Consider the following 13956-nt stretch of genomic DNA (forward strand, 5'->3'; position numbering starts at 1 on the left):
GGCTAAAAGTATTCTGTGTATATTTTTTAGATCAAATAATTCTTAAAAAGTGGCCTACACAAGTTGTCTAAAATTAAGAGATAGCGTATTTGCTCCCTAGAGGGGTGCATTGGATTCCTTGCTGGTGGCAGTGCCTCCTTGACAAAGCACCACCTCGAATGAGGGAATATCCACCACATGCAGGATCTCTTTAATACAAATGAAGCATTAGGAGACTGTTGGCCCTTTCTCCTGTGGGACCCACATTAGTTTGTGTTCCTGACATACAATCCTGTGTAACCAAGCAGCACGGAAGACCTAGAGCTCAGAGTGGACTGGTAAGGAAAGGGAAGTGAGGCTGTAGCCAAACACAAGATGATGAAATAACAGCAGCAGCCCAACGGAAAGACGAGAAACAACACAAGGTGAGATGTGCCCCATGGCTCATGGGTGGGCACTTGAGTCCACTGACCAGCTTTGCCCGACTTCAGTATATGGCATGTCACTGATTCACTCATTTGCTTGGTCTTTGAGAGGTAAGGGAGGTTGGGACTTGGCCTTAGTGATCGTGTTGTATGCAGAAGTGTGGCGATTCCTGTTTCCTCAGCTCAAAACCAAAGAAATAGCCCCCAAAAAAATGCTCTACTCACAATGATAGGGATAGTGTTGGCTCTGGAGAGGATCTGCTTGACCAAGCGATACCTGTCATACAATGGCTTCATCACCTGTCGTTCATTTTTGGTAACCTGAAAAGGAAAAAGCAGCAAGATCCATGAAGCCTGCAGCAGATACTCCACTCTATAATGCATGTGCCTGTGATTGCTGTTACTCAGAGGGGGCCTGAAGGGAATTTTATGAGGATGACAGGTTAGCAGCATTAGCCCTGAAACTGGTAATGCAAGTGTTTGTGCACGTCATGGCATCTCCTGTCCCAGGTGCCAGATGAAGCAGCACCCAAGCTGTGGGGTGTCTTCTAATGGGGCTGTATGAGACAGGTGGTTTAAATGACCAACTTGGGAATTGTATGTCCACAGCACAAAATGACCCACAGAGGCAGCAGTCTGTGCTTGTACTCACGTCTACCATTTTAAGGCACAACATGAGGTTTCCCACCCTTATTCTTGTGGCTGGGACCTCAGAGGCAGTGTTTACGACCCACGGAAAGAGAGATGAGCTGCAATGACTGGATACTGCAATGTAAGGAGACTTTCCCAGGGTAGGTTAAACTACAGATTTCACAAAAGCTGTCTTTCCGACTTTGCTATTCCTCCTAATTTCCTGTCCAAGCCAGCAGTTCTTCATCTTTTTAACACCCTAACCTTGTCCTCCACCACTCCTCCCAGAACCTTTCTAGGGAGAAGATACCACAGAGCTGAGAAGGGATGAAGGAGCCAGGGCTGTGTCACACAGAGCAGACAGAACAGTGCTGTGATGCCCACCCCAAGCCTTACATTGCTCTGTCCCTAACTCCACTCCTCCTAGCTGCATTGCACTCCCTTCCCAGTTTGAGAGTTACAAACTGCAAGTGTTCATTTATGGTTTTCTCAGTAGTACTGACAGTGCAGAGGGAAGACCTAACAGACAGCAGCTAGTGTGGGAAAGCAAAGGTCTGCCCAACTAAGTACTAGTTGTAACAAATTTGGGTTTTATTTCTCCAGTGTTTTGTTAATGCAGGGTTAGAAAACAAGCAAACAAAATAAAAAACAAGCAGAACCAACCTGATCTTCATCTTTCTTTGCATTCAGCACTGTCTGACCCACATCCACTGTCCTTCCATTAGATCTTCTGCCTACCTTTAGATTATAAAGCTCTCATGAGGGGAAGCTTTAACTGATTCTGATGTCATGCCTGTCTTCCTCAAGGCTTTTTACTGCTGCTAATCACCAGAGCATCTGAACAGCTGCCATATAAAAATCAACATCAACAGTGTAACCCCTAGGGAGCTCTGTACAATCTACCTTTCTACAACAGAAATAGGAGGAAAGGGATACAGCTTGAGACAGGGAGGAAATTTTAAAATGAACCGTCTTTTATTTTGTCTGCAGTTAGCTTTCACTGGAGTAAGCTTTCTAAAGCTTTTACATCCTCCTTCCAGAACAGGAGAGGATGTTGGTCTGCAAGGGGCAGAAGAGCTGTAAGTATTGCCAGAAGCAGGACTGGCAGGGATGAACTCTAAGAATCTGGAGGTAGCATCCTCCTCTGGATAACCAAGCCTGTTTCCTATGTTGGGGGCAGATGAATAGGGAGGAAGAAGAAGGAAGACCTTTTTATTCCTTTCTGGGTTCAATGCAAATGTCCCCAAGCCTGATAAGGGGCACACAGACAGGCAGTCTGAGCTCTAGGGCCTGCATGTTCCACACCTCCTCAAGCTGGCTGTTCCTTGAGTAAGCAGCTTGCATGGATTAGATGGATGTGAGCAGCATCAAACAATTCACCCAGTCCTCTCTGTACAGAGCTTCACGGTGAATTCAATCGCACTGGCTAGCAAGTTGCCTCCAACTTTGGATATCTGGACCAATCAAGCATACCACTGGAGAAACTGGGGAGCCAATATATATATTATATTATTCCTAGCTTTACCAGGTTAGCAGTTAGTAGAACAGGAGGCACAGCATTACTGTTGGCTCAGACAGTCTCTGTTACTAAAATAAATAAAAAAAAAAAGACGACTATGCTGAGGCTGAGAACCAAACCTTCAATTAACGACATTTCAAAGTTGATAAATAGCACTGTTTTGTACAGAAAAATAAACATAAGCCTTGGAATGGGCAAAAAATCCTTAGGTATGTTGAAGCATGGAAAAAATAAACAACATGCTTCAGTGTCTGTCTATCAGTATGGAGGAAGAACACAGAGAATTAATTTAGGCATCGGAAGTTAAGTGTATGGGGCCTGAGTCAGCCCTGCAGACTTACACCAGCAGACTTAACAGAAAGCAGATTCTGAAAGAAAACGTTTAGCACACAGGCAAACCATCTCAGTAGGTAAACATAAGTAATACCAGCAAAGCCTGAGTATATTTTGGGATAACATTAAAATGCAAAAAGACTCTTGGAATAATGGAGCCTTTGACACAACTCTGGGGCACACTCCACATGGCAAAAGAGCAGCAGCCGAGGAACAGACCATTGCTTGCATTGTTAGAGCAGCTCGAGAATTTCTGCAGATATGGACTTTTTGGCCATCAGTTCCACCTCTGCAGGTTCACCTGTCACTGGTGCAGAAAGACCCAGTTGCACAATAAATCTGAGCTCCATTGTTTTTCTTGTTTAGTTAAATATCTTTAAGTAAAAAAAAATACTTGGCTGAACTATCCCCATTCTCCTCAAGCTCTCAGTACTTTTCCACTGCTGCAGTGCCAGGAGCTGGAAACAGAAAAAGCTGATCAGCCACGGTCTTCCATGCCATGCAGTTCAGTGTTGCTAGGTATAGACTATTTACTTAAAACGAAACAAACTAAAAAGCAGTTGTATAAATAAAGCATCAGAAAGGGGAGAAACAAAAACCAGGTATGCTGACAAGCTAGCCTATGGGCTTGTTCTCTTTTTAAACAGATTTAAGTAAGTTCACTTCAATGAGATGCCACCTGTTGATTTATATCACTGTAAAAGCAGCAAAAGCAGACTCAGTCTCATGGAGAAGACACAGAAGGTTAACTGGAGTCCCTTGTGCTATTTTACACAAGAATAAAACTGCATGTCCTCTCATAAAACTACACTGTTTTAGTTGCTGGTATATGTGACTGTACACTATTAGCACTCCATGAAGGCATTTAAATAAATTAGTGAGACTTTTTTTAAAACAATGGACAAAGGAGGAAATAATTCAGGAGCAAAAGGAAGAGATCAGGAATCCCATGCAGCATTAGAATGACAGATTTGTCAGCTGCACTAATCAAGTATTCCTTATGAGCAATAATTTGCTGCTCCCAAGCCACTGCTCAAAGGATTAGCACCACTCTGAAATTAAGTTACTTTACCTATACAGCTGGTAGCAAAGATTGTAATGACATCAGTGAAAGAGGAGAAAAGATTCATACAAAGCCAACTTGGTGGTGTGGAAGAGACCATGTTTCTGCCACATCAGGGATCAACAGGACACAGTGCTTAATTCTCTGTCTTCGTAAATAATTTTTCTTTGTTAAGATCAAACATGCAGGAAGTCTCATGCCCTTCGCTTCCACTAGCACATGGAAAAAAACCATCTGCTTCTCAGGGGAAGAATGATATCTCCTCTCAACTTATGCTGTGATGCTCAGGAGACAAACTGTTTCACGAACCCTTTGGCACAAGAGGATTGTGCAAATAGCAAATTGCGGGTGCCTCCCCACAAACAGCAAGGTGCTGGGAGAAATACACTGTAGCTTCTCTGAGGAGGAGGAAGGAGCAATGGATGCACACTTGTCTTCCCAGCTAGCCATTAATACTATCAAACTGCAAAATTCCTGGTTGGATGGGGGACCACACACAACTATTCCTGTGCAGACTGTATCCCTGGCAAAACTGGTGAGTCCGCTGAGCCTGGATGAACCGGATGTCTGTGGATCTTGGCGATGCCAAAGTAACGCACATTCAGCCTCATTCAGCCTGTAGGCTTGGCCCTACAGGTATCTGCCAAGCCCAGTGCTGCATGCAGACATCACCTTGCTGAGAACAGACTTCTCAGTAGCGAAAGATCAGGGAGGTGGATTAGAGGATGCACGTGTGGTTTGAACAGCAAGAAGTTCTAGTGACTGTGACATCAAAGGAGCATTAGGGGGATCATTTACCACAAAGACATATAAAGATGTACTTTGAAAAAAACGCTGCTGTACATACCGGTCTGCCATGAATGCTTTCGTAATACAGCAAAGCTTTTTGAAGAGCCACTTTTTCAGCTGCTATCTGATCTCTTGTCATGTCCTATGAAAAGTGGCACAGAGAGAGAGAAGAAAAAAAAGTCAGATTCCTGGACTCAAACAATACTGATTCGTGGCCTAACCACAGTCCTGTCATTTTGTCACTAATGTTTTGAAGACTCATCTCTGCCTTCCAGTCCTCTTTTCCCAACTATATTGCCAAAGAGACTGTTAATGTGAATGGCACCCTATGCACAATGCAGGCAGATTAAAACTATATAAACTTTGCATATGAAGGTGTTTTGCGTACATAAGGGGGATTTATTGATTATTAGTGTACTTTGAAAAAACAATGGTATGCAACTTTTAGTGATGGTGGCTCTTTTTCAGTTAAGATCTGAAATGTAAATTCTACAACAAAACACATGTTCTTTCTTTTTCTCCAAATCTGAGACAAGCTCCAGTACCTCTTGCAAAGTTTACCATCTTTGCTTTGACTGCCACAAACACACTTTACCCAGAACTGAAGTGCAGTCAGAACATCTGCTTCTGCCAATTCTGCTATGGATTGAAAAGCTCTGGCAGACAGGCTGAGGGGATGAAGCAAAAAAAGGGGCAGACAGCTGGAGAAGACTTCCATAACTAAGTTTTCCAGAGTTCCCCCACTGAACTTGCCCAACACCCAGCCTTCTCTTCTTATCACAGCACCAAATACTATCACAGGCCCTATTTAAATGGCCAGGCTGTGGATTCTTGCTACTGTCAGAAAACAGCCAAATACACACTGTGTGTATCACCATCTTCTGCAGATCTAGCAAACAAAGATAATGCTGTCTGCCCCTCTCTTACAAAGCACTGCACAATTTACATGTCAGCAGACTCAAGGACTTCACTTACAAGGCTGCCCAAACCTCAGGAACTAGCAACATCAGACACAAAGACGTCCCTGCTGATAACCCTGAGAGATTACAGCAGCTAACAGAGCTCAATGTGAAACTCTGAAGAGCAGTGATAAAATGCCCTGAGAGAAGAGCATTCAGTTTTGGAGTGAACTAGAAGAAAACAGATGACCCAGTCTCCAGAATCACTAGAAGATTCAGAATTTGCTAAAATCCTTTTGACATAACAACAGAAACAGCCAAATATAGGGCAGGAAATATTGCAGTAATTCAGACATATTACTTGTAATATACAAGGATCAGAAAAAGAACACACAATGACATTCAATAGAAACTGAGCTCTTGGGAAAAAAAAAACCAAACAGATACTAAAAGCAGAGGGAAAGAAACTAAAGCAAGTCAGCCATGAGTAAAGGTTGTAGACTTTGTGACAAAATGTAGAAAACCACAGGGCTTTCACAAGCGATTGTGCAGCCATGAGTTACCTACTTGCACTAAAGGCCTAAATCTGATCTGTCTACATTGTACCTTAATATCTTCAGGTCGGTTAGCCTCTGTTCGTTTTTCTTGAAGCTTCTTCTGGACAGAATCAAGGGTTGCTTCCACGGCAGGCTTGGCAGATTTATCTGACAGATCTTGCTTCTTGTCATCATCCTTTTCAAGCTGAGAGCCGAAGCTCTTGGGGAGCGTGTTGCTCCGCTGGCGCACAACGGGGCCAAGGTCTTCCTCTGGTATCTTCAGTTTTGACTCTAAACAGGGACATTTAGGGGAAGATGAATAATTCTTATTTTAAAATGTGACAGGATTTCTGCCTAACATCAAATTTAAATGAGGCAGAGTCTAGCTGCCCCCCAAAGGGGCACCAGTGGTGGCTGCTCACCTTTAAGTTGCTTTCGGAATTTGGCCAAATCATTTGTCCATTTGAGCACTTCAGGGTTGGCTGCTTTGTCGCTGTGGGAAGGCTGGGAGGAAAGAACAGTCATGCTGAATCTGAGTTAAACCAACAGGAGAGACCCACTGAAACAAGTGTGTGTCACAAAAAGAGGTAGAATGGAATTTGGACCCAGCACAGAGCATAGCACTGGCTTCTGACGGGCACCTGCACCTCTGACCAGCTCATTTCAGACTGTGCTTTAATTGCTCCTGCCTGTCACAATATTGTCTCATAGGGGCACCATGAGATTGATTTTCTTTTTAGAAAACACAAAACTTTTGATGGCAAACATTAAGTTGTAGGAGTGGGTCAGAGGGCCAGATGCACATTGGAATCCTTGTGCCTACTGTTTCCTAACAAGAGGGCACCTCCAAAATAGAAGCCTAGCATGAACAGTTTGAGAAGTGTTAGGATGCATGTATTCACACCAAAGGCTGTCTTACATCCAAAGACACTGAAATAACCCAAACGCTAGGCTACAGCAAGCTCTGAGCATTTCTTCCAGCCTTTTCTACTGCAGACAAGATCCTTTCAGTACAATCCTTTGTGGTTTAGATCACCAACAAAGATGCGCACATGTAAAGCTCGAGTTCCTTAAAAAGCTTTCTGTGCATTGCAAGGGCATGTCAGGAATAATTAGAGTACAGTACACTGCTACTGCTCAGCAGCACTTGACTGTGGTTCCTTACTCAGGGGTAAAGGTGGCTGCTCTCTCTCCTCTGCAATGCACTGGTGTCCTGGGACTACCATCATGCAAATGAGATGTGCAATTGTGCTTCCCATAAGCTGAACTTGAATAAATAAACAGACAGAAGTTTAACACAGCTATTCCTACATACCGAGCGTGTGTTTTTGGCACACTATCTTGACCAGTGACCAAAATCCTATGAGTTTATTATGCTGTCTCTTGTGCTGCGTTGACAGCATATATAATGCCTGGAAAGGTAATTTGCTTGGTATGGATGCACATTTTGTTTTTTTGGGCAGCAGCTTTTTTCTTTTCTTTTTTCTTGTAAAAGCTTTCAAGCCCTCTGTATGTTTGACAGACTTCTCTGATGTCCCTTCCCTTTGTTGCTAATGCATACCTTTCCGTACAAATGCTTAACTCCTAGAGACTCACTCTGTATTTCCTCTCCTCTTCAAATTTGTCTTCAAATCTCCTGATCTTTTTCTTCAGTCCCTGAATCCTCCGGGTGAGTTGTGCAGGGGTAAGGTCCTCTCTGTCATCTTCATAAGATCCCAAAGATGAACTCCGTCTCCTACCAAGAGCAGAGATTGCAGGAAGAGCTTATCCAGACAGCCACAGTTCATCTTCATGCAGAAAAGGCCACTTAAACTTTGTGTAAATAAATACAAATCCCGCAGAAGTGAGAAAGCTATGTTGCTACTCTGTAATGAGATAGCAAGAGATGCTGTAACAGTCTCTTTCAGCACAGCAACTCCCTAGATATTAATTCACAAACCCAGAAATGATTAGTTACCAAAAAATTTTCTAGAAATATCAGTTTCCTGTCAGTAGGAACAGAAACCCAACACAGCATAGCTATCCAGCATATGTGATCCAAAGACATGTTGCTTGATGTAACTGTGCAAACCCGTTACAGCTGGGTGCGAGTCAGCACAGGCAAATCACAACCCACCTCATGAAAGAATGAGAATTGGGAGGGGAAGGAGGCACTTCCGTATCATCCAGGTACTGTTGGCTCTGTCCGTAGGCATAGAAGCGAGGGGACAGCATAGGATCGCTGTCCTCATCCAGAAGCTGGCGAATTAAGCGACCGGCCTGCGGGGAAAGGCGAGCCTCATCTGAGTCTAAGCCGTCTCGCTGCCATGAGGAAAGAGCAGGGATGGGTTCTGGGAACAGTAAGACAAAGGCTGGTTTCATCGTTTTTGTTTCACATGTATGACAGATTCCAAGCAGCTTTTGTAATGAACTCTGACTCGTTTGTCCTGGACCACGGCTCCTTGTCGTCAGGCTTTCTCTGGGTCACTATTCACATCTGTCCAGTGTGCAAAGCAATGCAAAGCATTGCCTGGCCACAGAGGGTACTCTACACAAACATAAATTATCTCCTAGGGGCAACAGAAAACTGTACCCAAAAGTTGGCCAGTAATTACCATGGACTGATGCCAAACGAGGTTATCACCAGCCAGCACCTTTGAGGAAAAGTTGTGCTGGACAAGAGAGAATTATTGGCACATGGCAGTATAAAGAAGACAACTGGATTACAGGAGGATTTTTTTTTTTTTCCAGTTTCAGGATGTACAACTGCTGTAAATGAATAGATTATTAATTGCCCTCCTGAAGCCTCCACCACTGCAATATGACCCTGCCACCTGCTATTGGAAATTCAAAGACTAGGAGTAAGCATAGATTCTTCTAGTCTGCAAGGAAAAGGTGTTTCCCATTATCACCTGTTCCACAGGGTGCCCAGACTGTAAATTAACCACAATGGTAATATGGCCCGAGTTTCCCCCCTTTTCTATTTCACATGCAATTCTGCTGCTTAACAACATGGTAGAAAAGTGAGGAAATCTTCAGTGCCCCGGATGATCTAACCAGCTAGAAGTAAAAGCAATGTTCTATAGGGAGATGGTGGAGTGGGAGAGAAAGGGAAACCCAACTTAGCACCGCTGATTAGCATAGTGGAGCCCACGGAAAGCAATTGCCTCAATCTTGTGATCACACCCTCCAGATGCCATAAGGAGTCTAACGTTTTGTGTTCAGATAGTTTACTAAGCTGATTTGCATGTTCCTACTTAGTACCACAGGATTAGACAGTTTAAGAGCCAAGCTTTGAACTTATAAATCTAACAAATAGTTCTAGAGTCAAGTAACAAAGCAAAAACCTTATAGAAAGCTCCCAGACCAGTTGCAGAGCTATAGACTCATTATTTCCCATGCCTAGTGTGTATACTCTTCTTCCACAAAGAGAAGGGGCTTTTGAAGTCACTGATTTTTGAATAAAAGCAGTACTTCCTTTTGCTGAACAAGATTAATATTTTCATAGCTCAGAATAGATTGCATGAGGATTCCCTTACAGAGCCTCTATGCTGCTTAACATTCCCCCCATGTACAATATGGACAGTGCAAGATCATCCTCAATTCAGTAATGACAGGCTCAGTGGTATTTTGCCTGTACACAGCACCAGACAATGCTCTCCTCCTCCTCCCTTCTTCCTTAGCACATGAATATAAATGGCATGCCTCTGCTTAGAGGTTGGTGCTGCATGCAAACCGATGCGGCTGGAGGTTTTTCTGTAAGAGCCTCTTGCAGGTGTTGTGATAAACGAAGCACATGCAAGCCTGGCTCACAGAAGCTACTTTGATGAGGTGTGCGTGTTGGCTGTTTTGCCATGGACTGGAAAGCTTATGCAGCCTGTGCTTCTCTCAGTTAATTTCTGAAACAAGAGTTTTTTCTAAGCTGCGTTCAACCTTGGCAGTTCCTAATACCTGAAATATTTTGCTCAAGGAATCTGATAAGAAGGAAGATGAAACGAAGGGCAAACCCTTCAGCCAAACTGTGACACTTTGGCATCGCACACTTCCTTGAATCTTTAATGATTTCAAGAAGGTCCTCACAAGATCTCTTGTGGCAAAATAAAGGCTAATAACACAAAAGGAACAAATTTGATAACCTCATTCCTGCTAGTCGAATGTAGGTGATGCATGTGATTCTTCCAGACATCTCTCACTTCCAATTTTTTGAATACACTCTCACTTCCAAATGGAATTTACTCTTGGAAATTGTTAAATCACACCTTCATGGGATTTACATAGATGGAATAAACTTAGAAGAAATCAGCAGCATATTTAGCAGTAACCAAATTAAGCTCCTACCACACCAGCTAACAAAGCCATTATTAATCATGCATGATGCATATGACTTTGTTCCAAGGTGGATTTATATCCCAGATAGCATGCGACATTCAGGGAACTGCAATGGCTCAAAGAGCCTCTGATCAAACCCCAAAAGACACCCAATCACTTTATGCAAGCTAGTGGAGACCAAGGTATGTCTACTTTCTATTTTGTTGATTTCAAAATACTGTCCAAAAATAGAAACTCACACTCCAAAGGAGAAAGCGTTAAAAAGGAGAAGGAAAAAAAATCCTGAAAGGAAAAATCAAATTTGAGAACTTGACAGAAGAAAAGGCTGCTATAGATAATCAGCCTTTTTTAACCTATGCTCCTGGAAGGCCTGACTCTACAGGTAACTTGTTTCCCTTGGTGACTGTAAGTATTTAGAAGAAAAAAAACCTCATCTGGACACAAAATGGCTAACCCCCCCAAAAGTAACACAACAATTAAGTAACATACTTAGGTATGTAGAATTATGGATTTATCTACATGAGATCATGAAGTGGACCAGAGCTGCAGGTCAACTGCCTTCTCTCCCATACTAGCCAGGTGCCAGGCACTTCAGCTGGAAGTACTGGAATTGTTGGATTGCACAAATATACAGGAACCTGCTAAGGGTAAGCTGCTGCATTTTCTGACAGTGCACAATCAATCAATTCCTGTTTAACAGAATACATGGTATCTTTTGTTATTCATTTATCCAAGATAGCCATCAAAGGGTTGAGCCTTTTCTGAAGACTGCTGAATTCCTGGACGTAATGGTTCAGGTTTGAAGTATCTGCTATCAGGGTTAATGTTGTTACCCTTTCCCCTTTCTGTTAATCGAAGAATAAAGTCTCAGTAAAGAATGTAAACGTTTTACCTTTTCTTTGCCATTGACTTGACAGAGCAGTTACCCTTATTCATCTTCTGTCTTGAATAGATCTCTCTTGCTCAGAGAAAACTCTCCGTTTTCTACTCATCTCCAAATTCTTTCCATGTACTATTTTTTCCCCACTTTCCATAATGACAACCTTTCATGAAAAAAATATTTGGGAATATTTAACCACCGTGGCTGTACCAGCGCAGAGAAAGGGTGAAAAATTTTTTTATTTCTTGGTCGGACTCTCAACGCATTTCTTCTAGGTATGCCTTTTCTAAGTTGGTGCAGAAAAAAGTGAAATATACTGGTGTTGAGCCTGCAGTCCTTCAGAAGTGCTGCACTCCCTCTCAAAATCCCACAACCAGCTAATCTTTCAACAAAGCTGTCAGCCATCTGCCAGGTGTTGCTCTGCAGAACTCTGCAGGCACACTTATGCCTATGGCAACACAACCTCTCTGCCAACCTGCTGCACAGAGGGCCAGAGGTATTAATAAACCTGTATCACACAAGAAGAAAGATGAACTGTATCAAACTGGTGCATGATTGGTGAGCTCCAAGCCATCTTGCTGACAAAAAATGACTTTTTTTTATCATTACCCTGTATATTTGCCACAGGGTTACTGAGAGCTGCAGGGCCAGCAGAGGGGTGCCCACACACACATCCCACTTGAGGTGCAGCCAGCAAAATGCCATGGGCATCTCCTGTCTCCCTCTCTGCAGCCACACAGCTGATACATGCTTCTAGCACTGCTTTTACACACACCCATCTGACAAAGAAAGAAGGCCAAATCTTAGCTGCTATAAACTGAAGTAGGTCTGGAGGGATTAAAAAGCTGAAACTAACTACAACACCTGAAGTCCTAGTATTAAATGCCGCTTGAAAGACCCCAGAAAGACCTCTCATAATAAACTGAATAAAGCAGTTAAAACCCCCAAAACATTCACCAGCTCAGTAACAACCTATTTTACTCATCTTATAAATAAGTGTTTGAAAACATCCTTGTCTGAATACATCAGGAGGTATTCTTCCTATGTAGATCAAAAAGAATGGCCCAAATAAAGCGCTACCACACCTTTTCAGTTAGTGAGATGACACATCTCTCAGCTAGAAAGCCAACTTTGTATTTTGCTTATATCACAATAAACAATGAAAAATACATTTTTAAAATATTGATGCTGTAAAATAAAAATCAGTGAACAATGCAATTATTTTTTTCTACACATAGTAATAAAAATGCAGTGTGTTTTATCACCTTTTGATTTCTTATGCTAAAGAGCATTACACACAAATACACCGATGCATCTAAGTCTACAGTGTTGAAAAAAAGAAATCTAAATCCAGCTTCCCTGTTGCCATACTCTGGATTTTTTTGCATTACTATGATTTTTTTTTTTCCATGGGAAAGTATCAATTAAGTCAGTGTCGAAAATATTTGTAGATCAACTTCACCCTCAGGGTCTCAGTGCTGCAATACTTGAGTTCTCAACACTGAGAACTCAAATTGTGTTTAGAACTCCTGCTTTTATTCTTTCTCTTTTTAAGCTTGTAAGTTTGCAGAATAACGTCCACTGATTGTTTAAGTGCTTGTTACTGCAAACTCTGCTTGAAATCTCATCTACAGAACTTTTTTTAAAGTACCAATAATCAGGCGATGTAGGCAGCAATCACACGCATCATACTGATTTACTGAACTGCCTGTTCAGCTCCAAGCTGCTGACAGGGCCAGCCGCTGTTATGAAGAGCAACATACTTCCAGATTTTCCTTGAGGGCAGGATAGCAAGTTCTGGGCTTGAATTAGAAACATTTGGTAAGAAATCTGCACAATAGAGCTGGACTGTGAGGGAACACTCTGTCCTCCTCGCTCATGGCACTCGATTCAAATGTAATCCACAACAATTAAAAATCTTTGCTATGGAAGTAGCTCTGAAAACGCTTGCTTGCAAGCCGTCTCAGCTGGCATCAACTGACCGGCTTAGCAGGCAAGCCTAGCAGTCAGGCATCCCAGCTCACAGAGACAGCTCAGTTCACACTCAGCGTGAGAATAAAACTATTTGATTTGCATCCACCAAATGCACACTAGTAAAATACTTCTCCTGGAACAAGGGAAATGCACCCAGGCACTTGAATTTGGCTTGGGCACTGCTCACGCCCTGTGCACTACATTAATAGCCTGATGATTACTACACATATGCCCCTGTATCTAACAGGCAAGGCAGATGCAGAAGATGGGCACATGGCACAGTGTGAGCCTGTGCACTGGAGGAAGCGAGAAGCAACTTTCTCTGTCCTCTCTGCTCAGCTTTAGGTAAAGGGAACACAGACTGGACAAGTACAGCAAATCTCCCCTCTAGTGTACAGATTTGACTATGTGATGAACCTTAAAAAAAAAAAAATCTGGTAAAAATTACTTCTAGCATAGTATAAAAGGGAGGGTGCTCTGCCACCTCACCTGGCAGCAGTTACCACAGTTCTGTGCCCCTGAATGAGGCCTTTTAAGGCAGCTCTGGTCTTAACACAATGGAAAGCCTGCCTGAGTGACAAATAAGAGCTAGTCAGAGGACAAGGTTGTCTTGTGTAATTT

The 13956-nt window shown here is 42.7% G+C and overlaps 1 protein-coding gene across 10 annotated transcripts in view; it reads right to left on the reverse strand.

The window, feature by feature from the left end:
- Window positions 1–13956, reverse strand: part of FAM13A (family with sequence similarity 13 member A) — a 139953-nt gene that overhangs the window by 10843 nt on the left and 115154 nt on the right. For all 10 annotated transcript variants that reach the window (XM_074823087.1, XM_074823086.1, XM_074823085.1 and 7 more), the window contains 6 exons: window positions 8290–8503; window positions 7770–7908; window positions 6596–6677; window positions 6244–6464; window positions 4797–4880; window positions 630–725 (listed from right to left, as the gene is read on the reverse strand). In XM_074823087.1, coding sequence (XP_074679188.1) covers window positions 630–725; window positions 4797–4880; window positions 6244–6464; window positions 6596–6677; window positions 7770–7908; window positions 8290–8503 — 836 coding nt within the window. The remainder of the gene's footprint in view (window positions 1–629; window positions 726–4796; window positions 4881–6243; window positions 6465–6595; window positions 6678–7769; window positions 7909–8289; window positions 8504–13956) is intronic.

Source organism: Strix aluco, chromosome 4 (assembly GCF_031877795.1).
Source record: "Strix aluco isolate bStrAlu1 chromosome 4, bStrAlu1.hap1, whole genome shotgun sequence".
NCBI classification, from domain to species: Eukaryota; Metazoa; Chordata; class Aves; order Strigiformes; family Strigidae; genus Strix; species Strix aluco.